Below are 19,892 nucleotides of genomic sequence, written 5' to 3'. Positions count from 1 at the left end.
AACTGACAAACCTTTAGCTACATGGACTCAAAGCAGAGACTCAAAGAAGAAGACTCAAAGAAGACTAAAATGACTAAAATCAGAAAAGAAAGTAGAGACAACACTAGTGACGCTACAGAAATAAAAAGGATTATAGGAGAATAGCATAAACAACTGCACAACAGTAAACTGGAGAACCTACATGAAATGATCAATTCTAGACACACAGAACCTACCACGACTAACTCAAGAAGAAATAGAAATTTTGAAATATAGCTACAACAGGTAAGGAGATTGAATCAGTAATAAAAACTTTCCACAAATAAAAGTCCTGGACCTGATGGCTTCACAGTGAAGCTATCATTTAAAGAACACTACTAATCCTTCTCAAACTTTCCAGGAAAAAAAAAAAAAGAAATGAAGAGGAGGAAATACTCCCTAACTCATTCTATGAGGCCAGCATTACCCTGACACCAAAGATAGACAAAAACATCCTAAAAAAGGAAAACTACAGATCAATATCCCTTATAAACATTGATGAGGAATGCTCACCAAAATACTAGGAAATATAATTCAGCAGCATATTAGAATTATTCACCATAACTAAGGACAGTTCAACATATGAAAATCAATCAATATAATGAGTCATACCAATAGAATCAAGTGGAAAAAACACATGATCGCTCCAGTTGATGCAGAAAAAGCATTTGACAAAATTCAACACCTTTTCATGAAAAAAAAACACTCAATACACTAGAGTAAAATGAAACTACCTCACCATAGTAAAAGCCGTTTATGAAAAACTCTCAGTGAACGTCATAGTCAATGGTGAAAGACTAAAAGGTTTTCCCATAAGACAAGGAACAAGGCAAGAATACCCACTTTTGCCACTTTTATTGGATACTATACTAAAATTCTAGCCAGTGTAATTAAGTAAGAAAAAAAAAAAGTCATTCAAATTGGAAAAAAAGAAGTGCATCTGTTCATGGATGATATGATCTAATATATAGAAAACCCCAATTCATCAAGGGAAAAAAACCACTAGAACTAATAAATTTTCATCAAGGTAGCAAGTTATAAAGCCAACACACAAAAATTAGTTGCATTTTTGTACACTGACAATGAACTACCTGAAAAGAAATTACAAAAACAATTCTATATATAACAGCATCAAACAAACAAACAAACAAAAAGCATCAAACATAATAAAATACTTAGGAATTAACTAAGGAGGTGAAAGACTCGTACAATGAAAATTATAAAACAATGCTGAAAGAAATTAAAGAAGACATAAATAAATGGATTAACATTCCATGTTCATGAAGTAAAAGACAACATTGTCAAAATGTCAATAAAATTCAACTAATCTAGATTCAAAGCAATCTATATGAACATTTCAACAATTTTTTTTTTTGCAGAAATAGAAAAAACCACCCTGAAATTCATGTGGAATTTCAAAGGACCCCAAATTGCCAAAACAGTCTTGAAAAAGAGCTAAAGTGGAGTACTTCACCACTGACTTACTGATTTTAAAACTTATCATAAAACTGCACTAATCAAAAAAGTGTGGTGTTAGCATAAACACAGAGAAATTGACCAATGGAATAGGATAGGGCATCCAAAAATAAACCCCAAATGTGATCAAATTATTTCTGACAAGGAAGCCAACATCATTCAATGGGGGAAAGTACAATCTGTTCAGTAAATGTTGCTGGAAACCTGGATATCCACAATGAAAAAGAATAAAGTTGAACCCCTATCTGACCATATACAAAATTAACTCAAAAATGGATGAAGGACCTAAATGTAAGATATAAAATTCCCAGGAGAAAACATTTCATGACATTGGATTTAGCAGTGATTTCTTGGATATGACACCAAAGGCACAAGTAACAAAAGGAAAATAGACAAATTGGACTTCATTAAATTAAGAAAAATTCTGCATCAAAAGTAAAAAGTAAAAAGGCAACTACAGAATGGGAGAAAATATTTGCAAATCATATATCTGATAAAACATTAATACCCAGAATATATGGAGAACTCCTAAAACTCAACAACAAAAACCAAACAACCTGATTCAAAATGAACAAAATAGATTTTTCTCCAAAGAAGAGATCCAAATGGCCAAAAAGCACGTGAAAAGATGTCAAACATCACCAATCATTAGGGAAATGCAAATCAAAACTGAACTGAGATAACACCTCACATCCATTAGGCTAGCTACTACTCAAACAAACAAACAAACAGAATATGAGTGTTTGCAACAACACGGAGAAATTAGGACTTTGTGCACTATTGGTGAAAATGTCAAATGGTATAGTCACTATGGAAAACTGGTGTTTCCTCAAGTATTTAAAGATAGAATTACTATATGATCCAGCAATTCCATTTCTGGGCATATACCCCAAAGAATTGAAAGCAGGGTCTCAAAAGATATTTGTACACCCATGTTCATAGCAGCATTATTTGTAATAACTAACCCAACAAAGTAAGTCGTGTGCATCAGTGGATGAACAGATAAGCAAAATGTAAATATATTATACATTCAATGGAATATTGTTCAGTCTTAAAAAGGAAGCACATTGTGCAATATGTTACAACATGGATGACTTGGGGTCATTACGCTAAATGAAATAAGCCAGTCAGAAAAAGATACATAATTTATGATTCCACAAATTCGGGATCAGTTCAGTTCAATTCAGTCGCTCAGTCGTGTCAGACTTTTTGAGACCCCATGAACCGCAGCACGCCAGGCCTCCCTGTCCATCACCAGCTCCCGGAGTCCACCCAAACCCATGTCCATTGAGTCGGTGGTGCCATCCAACCATCTCATCCTCTGTCGTCCCCTTCTCCTCCTGCCCTTGATCTTTCCCATCATCAGGGTCTTTTCAAACGAGTCAACTCTTCGCATCAGGTGGCCTCAGTATTGGCACCTGTGGCCAAAATATTCAAAAGAATATTTGAAGTATTCAACTTCAAATTCAGTCCTACCAATGAATACCCAGGACTGATCTCCTTTAGGATGGACTGGTTGGATCTCCTTGCAGTCCAAGGAACTCTCAAGAGTCTTCTCCAACACCACAGTTCAAAAGCATCAATTCTTCCGGGCTCAGCTTTCTTCATACGAGATACAGCAGTCAAAATCATAAACAAAGAAAGTAGAATGGTGTTTACCAGGGTTTGGGGGAAAGAAATAACCAAGGAGTCATTGTTTTATGGGTCTAGAGCGTCAGTTTCACAAGATGAAAACAGTTATAGATATGGATAGTGGTGTTTTTGCACAACTAAGTAAATGTATTTGATACCACTGAACTGTATACACTTAAAAATGGTTAAGATGGAAATTTTATGTTACAGGTATTTCAACATACACGCAGAGGAGGAAAAAAAAAAAATGCCTCCCCTGGTTGTTCCACCAGGGCCGGAGCTACTAACCCAAAAAGGATCCAGAGGGTTCCCGTGGAGGGAGTGGGGCAGAGGAAGGGGCTCCGATGCCCCCCACTAGAGATGGGGTACACGGTGCACAGCCCCAGACACTGCGGGCCCGGAGCATGAGCCTAGGGCTCCCCGCTCCCCTGCGGACGCACGCCCTCGGCCCACTGGCGCCGCCAAGCAAGGCGCAAGGGACAGGGCAGGAGCTGGGCTGAAGACTGCCGCCTGGACAAGTTCACAGCCAGTCCCGCGGCTCGGCTAATCTAGCAGAGTGCTGGGGCTGCGCCCTCGCGGGAGGAGGCGTAAGCGGGACCCCTTCCCCACACACTGCCCACCCCGCCCGGGCTCTCCTCCTCCTTCCTCCGCGGGCCTCTCCCCTCCCTCCGACTCGGCAGCCAATCCCAGCCGCGCTCCTGGGGTTCGTAGGGCGGGTGGTGGCTCGGAGCTGGGAGGTGGCTCCGAGAGCTTCAGCTTTGTGCCCAGCGGCAGGTAAGGCGCGCGGGGGGATCGGGATCAAGCTTTTCTGAAACCCTCCAGAAGGAGCTTGAAAACCGAGGCGCGCGGGAGACCCAGCGCCTGACCGGCCTCCGGCCCCGAGCTCTCGGCGCCGCCCACCTCGCCCCGACCGGCGGGGAACCGGCGCAAGCGAGACTCGGCTGGCGGGCGATCGCTACGGGCTCCTTGGGGAGGGCCCGAGTCAAATAAACAAAGGCCGAGTATTAAGAACATTTCATCCCTATTTCATTGGTAAAATGGTGATGGTTTCGGTTTTTATGTAGAGGTATTCAGCTAGTGTTTCGGGCGATGCGGCGTAGTGGGGCGGCAGGGTGAGCGAGCGGCTCTGCTCGGCATCTCCAGCGGGGGTGAGAACTCGGCCGGCTGGGACTGCAGGGACCCGCCGGCCTGGGCTTCTGCTCCTTGGTATGTATCCTCCGCAGGTCACTTAGCCTCTCCTGACTGCGCTTTCCTCTTTGGAAACTGGAAACTCTTAGCATTTCAGACGTTGTTCTGAGAGTTACATGATTTAAGTGCACGCTAGAAAAACTAAGGCTGAGCTCCCAGCAACAACAAGGTTCTCTCGACACAAATATTTAAAAGTACTGATATCCTGAATTGTCCCACAAAGGGGCTAGGATGGTTTGCAACAAAATCATGTAGAGACGAAGCAAGTCAGCGGAAAATAAAAGTAACCAGATATGGGAGCAAAGATAATATAAGAAAGTTAAGTCCAGGGGGAAAAAATAAAGTGTGAACTTGCTGTGAAAATGGATATGTTCTATATTTAATTAATTTACATTTAAATAGTGTATGTCTGTTTGTTAAACAGTATGGAGGTTCCTCAGAAAACTAAAAATTACCAAAGGATCCAGCCATCCCACTCCTGGACCTATACCCCGAGAAAACTATAATTCTAAAAGAAACATGCACCCGGCTGTTCATAACAGCACTATTCACAACAGCCAAACATGGAAACAACATAAATGTCCAGTGACAGATGGATAAATAAGATGAGATACTTATAAACAGTGGAGTATTAACTCAGCCACAAAAAAGGAAACACAGATGCAACTAGAGATTATCATACTAAGTAAGTCAGGATGAGAAATACCATATGATATGACTAATATGTGGAATCTAAAATATAGCACAAATGAACCTATCTACAAAACAGAAATAGACTCACAGATGTAGAGGACAGTCTTGTGGTGGCCAGGGGGGAGAGAGGGAAGGGATAGGGATGGACTGGGAGTTTGGGGTTGGTAGATGCAAAATAGTACATTTAGAATGGATAAACAGCAAGGTCCTAATGTATAGCACAGGTAACTATATCCAATCTCCTGGATAAGCTGTAATGGAAAAGAATGTTTTAAAAAGAATATTTAATATGTGTGTAACTGAGTCACTTTGCTATATAGCAGAGATTGGCACATTGTAAATCTACTATACTTCAATTAAAAAAATAGTGTGTGTCTAGCGAAGAGTTGACTCATTGAAAAAGACCCTGATGCTGGGAGGGGTTGGGGGCAGGAGGAGAAGGGGACGGCAGAGGATGAGATGGCTGGATGGCGTCACCGACTCGATGGACATGAGTTTGAGTAAACTCCAGGAGTTGGTAATGGACAGGGAGGTCTGGCCTGCAATTTATGGGGTCACAAAGAGTTGGACACGACTGAGCGACTGAACTGAACTGAACTGAACTGAATGGCTACCTTGGGGCTTCCTTGATGGCTCAAGCAGTAAAGAATCTGCCTGCAATGCAGGAGCCTCAGGAGATGCATGTTTGATCCCTGAGTCAGGAAGATCCCCTGGAGAAGGAAATGGCAACCCACTCCAGTATTCTTGCCTGGGGAATCTTATGGACAGAGGAACTTGGTGGGCTTTAGTCCATGGGGTTGCAGAGAGACACGTCGGAAACAAATTAGCCTACAGTGGCTACCATATAGGACAGTGCACGTCTATATTGCCTTTGTGCCGAGTCTCAAATTTGCCTCTAGGGAAGTAACCTTGGTCAGTTGCATAAATACATGTCATTTGAAAGTAAAGAATACTTCATTCATTCATTTATTCCTCAAATATGAATGACCTTGAAGGAGGTAGAGTCATTCCTTATAATTGACTGTAAAGACAATTTTCTGGGTTTCATTATTAAAGCACCCTGATATATTGCCATGTGAAAGTCTGTGCACTTGAGGAACTGGGACTGGGAGGGATGGAGTCAGTGAATATGGCATAATACCTTCTTTTTAGAGTTTTAAATAATTATATAAATGTTAACCTTTATAGCAAATTTTATTAACTTTTTTGGGCTGCACTGGGTCTTCATTGCTTAGTTGCCACGTGGCATGTGGAATCTTGTTTCCTGACCAGGGATCGAACCTACATCCCATGCATTGAAAGGTGGATTCTTAACCACTGGACCATCAGGGAAGTCCCACAAAATTTAAAATATATACATAACCACAAAGAAATCATTAAAAATTCTACCACTCAGAGACATATTAACAACTAATATTTTGATGTGTATTTTTCCAGACTTGCCCCATGTAGTCATTTTATTTTCCTTGGTAGGCCCCAAAGTATCAGCTCCCTTCAAGAAAGGAAAATTTAGCCTAGGGGGAAAGGTCACTTTTACCTTAACTCTTGGACCTCTCTGAGGTCCAAGACAGGGCACCAGGCCCTGTCTGAGAAGGTCACCATCTCGCTAATCCTTCCCCCATTCTTTGTTGAGTCAGTCTGAGCACAGGTTGGAAAAGAATTTCCAGACATAGAGCGTTTCAGAAGGGAATAAGTTTATTAAGAACAAAGAGCAGAGATAATGTGGGCAGAGATAATGTGAGCACAGTGGGCCAACCTCCTGACAGACCAGGGAAAGCGAACAGTTTTCATGAGTTAATAGCCAATTTTTCTAACCTCAAGACAAAAGAAAATTCCTGCTGAAAGGTTGGCAGTAGGTAATTGGTTGGGGCACTATAGTGTGTTTACAGGAGTGGGCATCTTTGCCTAATTGGGAGTCAGGAAGCTTGTCAGTGATATCAGGGGCTTTGGGCAACAGTTACAAAGGGGCTCAATCAGCTTTGCAGGTGACCTGGGTTCTGGGCTCCACTTCTGAGGCCTTGGTGCAAGACACCTGTGGCCTGGGGCAGGACTCAACATAATTCTGCCAGTGGCCTGGCTTAAGAGCAGTGGGTATAGGCATCAGAGAGCATTTCAGAGAGGAGGAAAGTCACAGCTGTGGGTCAGGTCATTCTGCAGGAGGAGTAATCAGTCTCGGAACTGTTGATGTTTGGGGCTGGATAACAATCCTGAAGGAGATAAGTCCTGGGTGTTCATTGGAAGGACTGATGCTGAAGCTGAAACTTCAATACTTTGGCCACCTCATGAGAAGAGTTGACTCACTGGAAAAGACCCTGATGCTGGGAGGGATTGAGGGCAGGAGGAGAAAGGGATGACAGGATGAGATGGCTGGGTGGCATCACCGACTCGATAGGCATGAGTTTGAGTAAACTCCGGGAGTCGGTGATGGACAGGGAGGCCTGGTGTGCTGTGATTCATGGGGTCGCAAAGAGTCGGACAGGACTGAGCAACTGAACTGAACTCTTTGTTGTGCGAGGCTGTCCATGCGTTAGAATGTGGTTAGCAGCATGCTGGCTCACTCCTCCCTTCTAATTCTAACAATCAGAAATGTTGATTGAGACCATTGGGTTAATGGAAATTGCCATATTATTCATGGTATGCTCTGCTGCTGCTGCTGCTGCTAAGTCACTGCAGTCGCGTCCGACTCTGTGCGACCCCATAGACAGAAGCCCACCAGGCTCCCCTGTCCCTGGGATTCTCCAGGCAAGAACACTGGAGTGGGTTGCCATTTCCTTCTCCAATGCATGAAAGTGAAAAGTGAAAGGGAAGTCGCTCAGTTGTGTCCGACTCTTCGCGACCCCATGGACTGCAGCCTACCAGGCTCCTCCGTCCATGGGATTTTCCAGGCAAGAGTACTGGAGTGGGGTGCCATTGCCTTCTCTGTGGTATGCTCTAGAGAGGTTCATATTCCAGTTTGCGCTTAGGAGAAAGACTAAGATAGAAAGAGAGGCAGTTTAAGCCAAGGAAGCTGTTTAGTCCTGGCTGTACCATTCATTTACAGTGAGATTTTGGTGGGCAAGTATATTGGTTAGAATGGAAAAAAGAAAAAAACACAAAAATGCAAGACATTTTTGAAGGGCCGGTATAGAAGAGGGGGTAGGTTTTGCAGAACCAACAAATGACAATGAGGCACCCAGGTAAGAGGGTTGGTGGGGTGCCATCCCCACCCTGGTCTGAAGGGGCAGGGAAGGGACTGTGGTTCCAGAGCTTGGAGGTGAGAGTGGGGATGGAGCTCCCAAGGAGGGCTCGCCCTCCAGGGCCGCAGGGGGCCTTGGCAGAAGTCAGCCACTGCCAGATTAGCAGCCTGGTGGGACAGGACATGCTGGGGATAAGTTCACCAGCCTCTCCTTTTATCCAAACCCTGTACTGCTCAGCTGCATGACTGGCTACTCAATCGAGAGACGAGGTGTTGGGGCAAAATACAGTGACGTTTTTTGGAAACCCAGCAGACAGAGAAGATGGTAATCTAGTGTCCCAAGGAACCATCTTACCCCTGAGTTAGAATTCAGGCTTCAAAGGGGGCAGGGTTGTAGCTGGTTGTTGCAGAAATCTTGGTGTGGACCAGACCAGGGAGGGGAATGTGTTAAATGTTTGCTCTTGCAGCTGTCCTTGTAGGTCTGCTGTCCACCTCCAACAGGACCATTGTGGTCCTCTGTTGTGCAACTTTTTATCTTTATGTAAATGAAAACTGTTAGGTCTTGAAAGAACAAGCCTGGGAGGCAGAGCCTTGAGAATGTGCTGCCTTGCATATTTCAGGCTAGAGGCAACATTGTTTGGCAAAGAGGTAAGATCCAGAGTGACTGAGCAGGGAGTCAGGTTTGTTCTGTGTTACACCTTTCCGCTCCTCTGATCTCCTTCTCTGGCCAGTGTCAAGTGGAAGCTGGAGGGTGAAGCAGGCCAGGAGACGCTACACAGGGAGGTCAGCAGTTCCTGAGTGGGGAGGAGGAGGGCAGATGGAGAATCACCAGCAGCAAGTGATTTAAAGTTTTCCTGTCTCTGCAGAATGAAAGTTTGAGGGCTGTAACTTCTTAAGGGTTGCTGTGGGAGTAAATGGCGATAGGCAAAAATGTTTTTGAAAAAGAAAACACATACACTTGTAGCCACTGCTGCTTTTGACCTCTGGCTTTTTTAAGTGGTAATGTCAAGTCATGTTGTTTTAGCTAAGGCAGGATTTTTTTTTCCAGCTTTATTGAGGTTTAATTGACAAAAACATTCTAAGATACTTAAAGTGTATATAGGATGATGATTTGATATACAGATAACATTATGAAAGTATTCTCTCCATAGAGTAAACTAGTACACGTTTACTGGTTTTGATGAGAACATTTAGGTTCTGCTCTTAGCAAATTTCAATCATACATGACCGCTATCAACTGTAGTTACTATGTTTTACATTAGATCCTCAGACTTTATTCATGTTGTACCTAAAAATTTGTACCTTTTAACCTATCTCTCCCTATTTCCCCTACACTGGGTACCAGTTTTCTAATCCATTTTTCTGTGAGTTATTTCTTTTAGATTCCACATATAAGTGATACCATGCATTAGTTGTCTTTCTCTGCCTGGCTTATTTCACTTAACATAATGCTGTCTGAAGTCACCTATGTTGTCACAAATGACAATATTTTCTTTCCTTTTTAAGGCTGAATAATATTCCATATAGAGTTGTCCCTCACTATCTGTAGGGCATTGGCTCCAGGAGCGCCTATGGATACCAAAATCTTTGGGTCCTCAAGTCCCTTGTATAAAATGGTGCAATACAATGAAGATAGTCAGTTTCCTTATCTGTGCATTACACATCCTTAGGTATGCAGGGCTGACTATATGAATCACATTTTATCCTTTCATCTGTCTACACTTAGGTTGTTTCTGGGTCTTAGCTATTGTAAATAATGCTGCAGTGAACATGGGAGTACATATATATCTCTTTGAGATAATTATTTGGTTATTTTGTTTCCTTTAGATGTATACCCAGAAGTGGGATTGCTGGATCATACAGTGGTTCTATTCTTAATTTCTTGAGGAATCTCCATATTGTTTTCCATAGTGGCTGTACCAGTTTACATTCTCATTAACAGTACATAGACTTTCACTTTTTTCTACATCCTAACCAGTATTCATTCTCTCTTTTCTGATGATGGCCAAACTAACTAGTAAGATAATTTCTCTTTTTGATTTCCCTGATGATCAATGATGTTGAATGCTGAAAGCCTTTTGTGCACCTGTTGACCATTTGTATGTCTTTTGAAGAATGCTTATTAAGTTTCTCTGCCCAATTTTAAATTGGCCCATTTGGGGTTTTTTGCCATTGAGTTGTAGGAGTTCCTCATATATTTTGGTTATTGACCCCTTATTAGATAATGTGATTTGCAGATATTCTCCCATTCCATGGCCTCCTTTGCCCTGCAGAAGGTGTTTAGTTTCCTGTAGTCTGACTTGTTTATTTTTGCTTTTGTTGTCTTTGTTTTTGGTATCAAATCCAAAAAATCATTGCCAAGACCAAAGTTAAGGAGTTTACTTACCCCTTATGTATTCTTCCAGGAGATTTACAGTTTCCGATCTTAGGTGGTTCCATACTATATTTAGGGTTGCTTTTCTATTTCTGTGAAGAATACCATTGGAGTTTTAATAAGGATTGCATTGAATCTGTAGATCACTTTGGGTAGTATGGACATAAATAATTTTAATTCTTTCAATCCATGAGCACAGAATATCTTTTTTCATTTTTTGGTGTCTTTTTCCATTCTTTTCATTAATATCTTATAGTTTTTTTTTCTTTTTTTTTCTGGCCATGCCATGTGACTTGTGGGATCTTAGTTCCCTGACTAGGAATTAAATCTGGGCCATTGGCAGTGAAAGCATAGAGTCCTAACCATTGGACCGCCAGGGAATCTTGTAGTGTTCATTGTAAAGATCTTTTTTTAAATTGAAATTTTGTTGGTTTACAATATTGTGTTAATTGTGTTCATTTCTGCTATACAGCAAAGTGACTCAATCATGCATATATATACATTCCTTTTTTATATGTTCTTTTCCATTATGGTTTATCACAGGATATTGAATATAATTCCCTGTGCTATACAGTAGGACCTTGTCATTTGACTCTGCCTTTCTCACCTGTTTTGATGTGAATATTTGCTTATTCACCAGATGTGTAGGAGTCACTGAGCTAGTTTCTGGGTCTCTTTCAGAGGGGACTGCTCCCACTGCAGCTGTATACTCAGTGTATCCATAGCAGGAGGGGAGCCAGGAGCCTTCTATGTCGTCATCTTGGTCAACTTTATTGCAGGATTTCTTTAAGCTTTTTAATCTTCCATATTCCAACTCAGTTGTGTTGTTTGGTATACTAAAACATATCTTTGCTTGTTCCTGAACAGTTTGATATTTTCTATATGTCTTGTACAGAATGATTGTTCTTATAGCTTAACTGTTTACTTCTTTATCATCATAGAAACCACATCCTAATACTTTAGAGTTTGAAAGGGGGCCTTAAATTCTCTCATCTGAAATCTGAGAATCTCAGCAATAGGGGACCAAGGTTTTGACCTGGACTTTTCTTGGGTATCAGTGCCTAACAGCATGTATGGGCCCCGGAATACCCTGCTCTCAACCCACCTTTAAAATTGAGTTACATTCAGATTGTATTGTTTGCAATTATTTGAGTGAATAAGCTGCTCTTTTAAAGGATGGACACACCCTTGTAAGTTTAAATACAGGATACCAGCTGTTCATTCTTAGTAAGAGTGCTTTGACTCCTGATACAACATTTCTTTCCTATTATATCAAGGTCCGTCTAGTCAAAGCTATGGTTTTTCCAGTGGTCATGTATGGATGTGAGAGTTGGACTATAAATATAAAGAAAGCTGAGTGCCGAAGAATTGACGCTTTTGAACTGTGGTTTTGGAGAAGACTCTTGAGAGTCCCTTGGACTGCAAGGAGATCCAACCAGTCCATCCTAAAGGAAATCAGTCCTGAGTATTTATTGGAAGGACTGATGCTGAAGCTGAAACTCCAATACTTTGGCCACCTGATGCGAAGAGCTGACTCATTTGAAAAGACACTGATGCTGGGAAAGATTGAAGGCAGGAGGAGAAGGGGGCAACAGAGGATGGGATGGCTGGATGGCATCACTGACTCAATGGACATGAGTTTGAGTAAACGCCGGGAGTTGGCGATGGACAAGGAGGCCTGGCGTACTGCAGTCCATGGGGTCGCAAAGAGTCAGACTTGACTGAGTGACTGAACTGAACTGAACTGAATATCAAGATCACTCTCGGTGAAAGGCAGAAGGTTTTGAAATGGCCACTAGGAGTAATAGGAGGGTCATGGAGCAAGTGGGAGGGGAAGGACAGTGACATATGTTCAGACAGAGTGCTGAGGAATGCTTTACCTGCTGGGTGACGGGGACTCGGGACAGCTGGGCAGCAGCTTCCCTAGATCTGATAACCTGAGCCTTGTCCTCCATTACTTGTGTCTGTCTGCCCCTAAGTGAACCTACTGAGTCGTGTCCGACTCTTTGCGATCCCATGGACTATACAGTCCATGGAATTCTCCAGGCCAGAATACTGGAGTAGCCTTCCCCTTCTCCAGGGGATCTTCCCAACTCAGGGATCAAACCCAGGTCTCCTGCATTGCAAGTGGATTCTTTACCAGCTGAGCCACAAGGGAAGCCCTAAGTGAACCCAAGAGAAGCTAATAACCTCCAGGTAACCAAGCCAAACATGAAGAAAGCTAAACCAAAGAAGAAACAAAAAATAGAAGTGAGTTAGAATTTATGGCATGTCAGCACTGAAAGAGTGTGTTAGGGGTCATCTAAGTTCATTTACACTCATCTGCCCCCCTTTTTCAAGGTGCTCAGAGACCATGTGCCCTGGCCTTAGTCACACAACTAGTGGATACCCAAGCCAGGTCTCGAACTGGCCTTTGTTTTAAAAAATCTATTTTTTTGAAATATAGTTGATTTACAATATTTTGCTAATTTCTACTCTATGGCAAAGTAATTTAGTTATACATACATATACATTCTATTTCATATTCTTTTCCTTTATGGTTTATCACAGGATGTTGAATATAGTTCCCTGTGCTATACAGTAGGACCTTGTTGTTTATCCATTATATATAATACCTTGCATCTGCTCATTCCAAACTCCGAATCCATCTCTCCCTGCCCCCTCTCCCTCATGGCAACCATAAGTCTGTTTTCTGTGTCTGTGAGTCTGTTTCTGTTTAATTGATAAGTTCATATGTTGTGTCATATTTTAGGCTCCACATATAAGTGATGTCATATGGTATTTGTCTTTCTCTTTCTGACTCACTTCACTTAGTATGAAGATCTGTAACCCCATTTCCCAGAGGATAGCTTGTCTGCTGCAGGACATCTGAGGAGAGGCTTACCTACCTGAAAATGCTTTAAGCAGGTTATTTATGCCAAAGTGTTGACTTTTTTCCATTAACTTTCTAGTGAGCGACTGCAGCCTGAACTGTCATTTGTAGTTATGCAGTAATTCAAAACTAACTTGAGATTCTTTTTCTGTTTTCTTTAAGTGGCTTCTCCTACAGAGGCATACCATATATTTCTGGGTGGGAAGGCTGAATGATTAACGCTAATTTATCAATTTGATGCAATCACAAGCACAGTTCCTGTGGAATTTTTTTTCTTAACTTGACAAAGCTGTTCTAAATTTAATCTAGAAGTCTGAGTGAGCAAGAATAGATAAGAATATGGAACAATTTAATGGGAGAACTTGAGCTACCAGAAAGCAGAATATGTTGTAAAGCCACAGTCCTGTAAATAATATATTATTAGGTATGGAAATCGGGGTCAATAATATGAAAGAAAGAATAACCATATCCATAAGAATTTAAATATAAGCCACTGGGGAAAGAATGAATCTCTATGAGAATAAATAAACTTATGAGAATAAATGATATGAGAACAATTTACCTATCTGGGGAGATTACAGTAGTGTTCTCTTATGCCATATACCAAACTACTTAGATTGATTAAAACGAAACATGTAAATAAAGGGGGGGAAGTTAAAAATCCAAAAGAAAAAATGTATATGTAAGTCTTTCTAAACATAATGCTAAAAGTCAGAAACTTAAAACCTTTAAGTTTTTAAATATTAAAATGTTTTAAATATTCTTAAAATATTAAACCCTTGAAATACAAATCAAACAAAAGTAAATCTTGCACCCCAATGATTTTTGCAGCACTATTTACAATAGCTAAGACATAGAAGCAATCTAAACAGGGGAAAGGATAAAAAAGATGTGGTACATATAGCCAATGTAATATTATTCAACCATAAAAAAGAATAAAATAGTGCCATTTGCAGCAACATGAGTGGCCCTAGAGATTATGATACTAAGTGAAGTAAGTCAGAGAAAGACAAATATAATATGGTATCACTCATGTGTAATCTAATTTTAAAAAGGATGTTGCTGTTCAGTCACTAAGTGGTCTGACTCTGCGACCCCATGGACTGCAGCACACCAGGCTTACCTGTTTTTCACCATCTCCTGGAGTTTGCTCAAAACTTATGTTGACTTGAGTCAGTGATACCATAGAACCATCTCATCTCTCATATTAAAAAGGATACAAATAAACTTATTTATAAAACAGAAACAGACTCACAAATTTCTAGAACAAACTTAGAGTTACCAAAGGGAAAATGTTGGGGGGAAGGGATAAATTAGGAGCCTGGGATTAACATACATGAAATACACACACTACTACTATAAGATAGCTAACCAACAAGGACCTACTGTATAGCACAGGGAACTCTACTCTGTAGAGTAATAATATTCTGTAATAATGTACACAGGTAAAGAATCTGAAAAAGAATGCATATCTGTATGTCTATAACTGATACACTTTACTGTACCCCTGAAACTAACACAACAGTGTAGATCAACTACACTCCAATAAAAATAAAAGAGTACAAAAAAAAGTAAATCTGCTTGTTATAGGGTTAGGTCTTAGAACTTTTAGAATATGTTAAAATATAGGATAAAGTCCTCCTTGGGTTCTGTTCAGACTGTAATGGTCTTGGCAGGACAGTGGGGAAAATGGGCAGGGCAGATGTTAAAAAGTGGCCTGGGGCTGCGCTTCCCCCAACTGTGCCATCTTATTACAAAGGAAGTTGAGACTTGGAGGAGGAGAATGGAAAGAATCTGTCCAGGATACTCCTGCTGCCTGTGCTTTGTAATTGATAATACAATTCATCCTTGGTAGTAGACCCCTGGTGCCTAGGGTGGTGGGATTTCCAGGGGGGGTTCTTTCTCATGCATGTGTAGCTCTGCAAATTGTTTCTATTTTGTTTTGCTTTGCCCAGATCCTGTGGGAAGGCAGTAAAGTTCGTAAGTAATGTTTTAGACTTTTAATAGGAAAATAGGCTTTTTGTAGGAAAGCTTTTCTGGAAGTTCTTACTAGAAAGGGAAGGCAAGCAATAGTAGTATTTCTACAAGAACAAAGGATTCACCCTTTGGTGTCCACCTGAAACCATCACAACATTGTTAATCAGCTATATTTCAATATAAAATAAAGAGTTCAAGAAAAAAAAGGACAAAGGACTCGGGGCAATTTAATGATTTCTCCTGAAATGGTGGTTTGGGGTCAAGAGACAGAAATAGAAAGCAATAGTTATTACAAAATATGGAATATAGTTCTCCATGCTATACGGTAAGTCTTTATTTATCTGTTTCATATATAGGAGTGTGTATGTGTTAATCCCAAACTGCCGATTTATCCCTCACCCTCTTTCCCCTTTGGTAACTGTAAGCTTGTTTCCTGTGTCTGTGAATCTATTTCTGAGGTTTTTTTTTTCTGTTTTGTAAATAAGTTCACATATCATTTTTTAGATTCCACATATAAATGATATTATATGGTATTTATTTTTCTCTGTTTGACTTACTTCACTTAATATGAAAATCTCTGGGTCCATTCATGTTGCTGCAAATGGCATTATTTCAATTCTTGTTATGGCTGAGTACTATTCCATTGTATATGTCCTCATCTTCTTTATCCATTCCTCTGTTGATGAACATTTAGGTTCCTTCATGTTTTGGCTATTACATATAAATTATGTATGTGTGTGTGTGATATATATATATAATGAATCACTTTGCTGTGCATCTTAAACTAACACAACATTGTAAGTTAACTATTAAATCTTGAAAAAAAAATTGTAATTAAAAAAAAGGAGGGAGCAGTAGAATTGCTAGGTCAGAGTTCATTTGCTCACATTTGGAATGTTAATAGATGTTGCTAAACTGCTGTCTGTGGAGATACCTATCTATAGTTCCCTAGTGATGTTAAGGAATTTGCTGGTGATCTAGTGGTTAGGACTCCGCACTTTCACTGCTGGGGCCCTGGGTTCAATCTCTGGTTGGGGAACTAAGATCCTGCAAGCTGCAAGGCATGGCAAAAAAAAAAAAAAATCAAAGATATTTGACTAACCCTCTGTGGCAAACATTCTGATCTTTGTCAGTCTGATAAAACATCTGGGTAAAGTCATTTCACAACTGAGGTTGAGCACTGTTTCAGGAGTCACCAGATTTTCCTTTTTGGGGAATCAGAGCATCGCAGAGCTAGAAGAGACCTTAGAGATGAAGTCCAGCCATTCAGCCTACATATGGGGAACCTGTTTGACCCCGGTCACTTGAGTAGTCCATGACTGAAGCCAGGTCAAACCCTATATCTCTTGTTTATCATAACAGCTCTCTGGCTGAGTGTCAGACAGCCCTGGAAAGGTCTCTGGAGCATTCTGTGTTTGGCTCCAGAGCCAGGAAGCTGAAAGTTACAGCTCAGAATCACAACACGATGACCGTGAGGCCAAGTGCTTTAACCTACCCTGAACTTCAGGTCCCTCATATGTAAAATGGAGTTAATATTATTGGTCTTTTTGTCAGTTTTCAAAGATTAGGTTCATGTAGATAAAGTAGCTGACCCAGTCGTCTCACAACTGTTATCCACCTCCTCGTGTTTTGTTATCTGACTTCCCCACCCACATGTAAGCCCCAAGGGACACTCACACTAACATTCTCAACAGTATAAGTAACTTGCCATAGCGTGATGGAGAGGGCTCTGTGTGGGGCGGGCTCCTCCGGGAGCCCCTGTAGTCTAGACCATTGCCCTGCACACGTCCTTGAGTTAGTTATGGCTTTTTCTGGCTTTGCCATCAGTGTCTTGGTTATTCTTTGGAGGTATTTTATGAACAAGAAGACATCACACCCATACTGAATCCCGAGGACCTGAGAAGAAAGCTCACCCTCTTTATCACTCACTCTCTGCTTTTTAGGGTCTGATTTCTAAGAAGTTCCTCTGTTCAAATTTTCCAGGAAACTTGAAAAGCTTCCGTATGGCCAAAGGAGAGACAACATGTGTGCTGACTAGCTTGAGACCCACTGTCAAAGCAGGAAGGAGGAAGAGGAAGGGAGGAGGGAAGGGAATTACTGAAAACTTGTTATTTTCAGAAGGGAATTACTGAAAACCAGTTATTTTCAACACACAGCCTAGGTGATCTGAGGATTGCCAGGAGTCAAGGCTTTAAAGACGGGTATTATTTTTGCTGTTGCTAGTCAGTTCATTTCACTATGCATAACCCTTCTTATATTCTGAAAGAGAATAAAATCAAATGCAGGACTGGTCCAAGGACAGTGGCTACCTCAGCTTTCCTTTCTGGAGGCCCTGGAGGGCTCTCCTTCCCCTTCCCCTTCTCAGCTCCTCAGGAGCATCCTTTTTGTTGGCATCCCGGACAACCCCTCACCCCAGGTGGAAGGGCTAGAGAAGCTTCCTAAGTCCCTTCTCCATCACTTCTGTCCCCCCACCCTCACTCACCATCTTAGTTAAAAGTGAAAATTCTAACTGCTCTGAAAATGAATGAGAAAGTTCACTCTTTGGGACCCATCTGTTCTACTCTCAATTCTAGTGATTCTCCAAGAGTGGTTCTCTGACCATCTGAGCATAGTCTCCTAGATGCCTATCGAAAATGCACTCTTAGCCTCCCTCCCCTGTAGAAACTCTGGGGGTGCAACCCAGAAAAGCACATTTCCAACAGGCAGCCCCAGGAGTCCATTAAACACGCAACAAAGTTTCGAACCCCCAAACTTTGGAACCCCGTTATTCTGCACAAGTTCCTTATTTCTTTCCCTTCTCTCTCTTGTTTCCCCTCATCTTCTCTTTTTCTTTCCTTATTCCCTGTGACTCTTGCTCACCTGTCTCCTCCCTTCTTCCTCCTCCTTAATGTCAAGGCTTCAGAGTAGCCCACTAAACTATTTTTTTTTAACTTTTATTGGAGTATAGTTCATTTACAATATTGTATTAGTTTCAAGTGTACAGCAAAGTGAATCTATTAATATATGTACACATATATCCACTCTTTTTTAGATTCTTTTCTCATATAAGTCACTACAGAATGTTGAGTAGAGTTTCCTGGGCTATACAATAGGTCCTTAGTAGTTATCTGTCTTATACATAGTAGTGTGTATGCATCAGTCCTGATTCTTTAACATATTCAAGTCCCTGAGAAACTCAGCGAGGAGGGAAAAAAGAAGGTATATATTCCTTACTGCCTTGTTTGTCCTCATAAAAGAAGGGTAGACATGAAGCTACCTTCTCCAAGCCCCACCTTTGGGAAATGCATCATTCTTTAAAGTACACAGAGGCATCCCTTGCAGTATAGGAGAAAACCTTAGAGGTTGGCAGTATCCTTTAGAGAAACAGTACTGGTGTGATGTCCCAGGGGAGCCAGTGAGTACCTGCCTCAGATCAGACACCTGGGTCCCCTCACTGGATGGCACAGGTGACGAAGGCATTGAGGGAGATGGAGCCAATTGGACTGGAAGTGGGGGAGAAGGGAGGTGATCAAGGAGGGTGTCTGCACAGAGCTGGGGGCGAGTGCCACCAAGGTCCTGAAACTCTGCTTTTGTTTTCACAGCTTCTACAGAAAGAGACCAAGATGAACACAGAGGTGAGTTCTCTAAGAGGACCGATTTAAGGGTGCTTTTCTTGCAGAATGCTTCACTTCTCCTTCACAGAGCGTCTTCCCCTCCAGAGCTTTGGAAACATCAGCACAAACTTGAAAACATGTCCCCTGCATCCTGCCACGCACACGGCTCCGGTGATACGGGAAGAATTCGGCCCCTCTGAGCTCTTATCTGTGCCTGTCCAGCTTCAGTTAGATTAGAATTTATCTACCTCAGTTAATCCTGAAACAACACTCGTGGGCTGGGGTGGAGCGGGCTACAATGGAGCGTGGCAGCTGCTGGGCCCTAATGTCATTCTGGGGACAATTAACTCTGCTTATGAGGATCTTCCTCTGCATCAGCTCCTTGGATTCTCACTTCCACTGAACCTGTTCTGCAATCCAGCGAGCTGCCTTGTTTCTTTGTACCTTTGTTTTTTTCCTGGCCAATCAGCGCCTTCTGCTTTCACTTCCTTCAGGTCCAGCCTAGGCCCTGGAGTCCTCTCTTCCACTGTGACTGTGCTCATGCTCCCAGCTCCTTTCCGCTTGTCCTCCTGATCCTGCATGGCCAGCCTAGAGGCCATGCCCAGAGGATGGTGGTCTTGGGTGAGTGGCACAGTTTCATGCACAGTTTGCAGCTGACAAACTTCTCAAAACCCTCATCTGGGTACTCAGCATGCCCACCAGGCCCCCTCCTTGGCCCCCAGACAGCTCTCTTTCCCTCTGCCCTGAATAGCCAGGTCTGGGCTTCCTCACTCCTCCCAGCTCCTTCTTCACTCTTAGCTTCTGATCACCTTTTACTTTACTCTTAGTTTCTGATCACCTTTTACTTTACTCTTAGCTTCTGATCACCTTTTACTTTGTGGAGAAAAATTGGAA

At 41.8% G+C, this 19,892-nt stretch overlaps 1 protein-coding gene across 2 annotated transcripts in view; it reads left to right on the top strand.

Annotated features, from left to right (window-relative positions):
• Positions 1–3,786: 3,786 nt before the first annotated feature.
• Positions 3,787–19,892, top strand: part of BLVRA (biliverdin reductase A) — a 49,549-nt gene continuing 33,443 nt past the window's right edge. Inside the window, exons 1-2 of one of the 2 annotated variants that reach the window (XM_065938745.1) lie at positions 3,787–3,900; positions 18,987–19,019. In XM_065938745.1, the coding sequence (XP_065794817.1) occupies positions 19,008–19,019 (12 nt within the window). In that variant the 5' untranslated portion in view covers positions 3,787–3,900; positions 18,987–19,007. Of the gene's footprint in view, positions 3,901–4,234; positions 4,333–18,986; positions 19,020–19,892 lie in introns of those variants that run through there. The other variant, XM_065938746.1, reaches the window with a different exon arrangement.

This window comes from Muntiacus reevesi, chromosome 6 (genome assembly GCF_963930625.1).
Source record: "Muntiacus reevesi chromosome 6, mMunRee1.1, whole genome shotgun sequence".
Taxonomy (NCBI): domain Eukaryota; kingdom Metazoa; phylum Chordata; class Mammalia; order Artiodactyla; family Cervidae; genus Muntiacus; species Muntiacus reevesi.
This window is presented reverse-complemented; position numbering and strand designations above follow the sequence as displayed.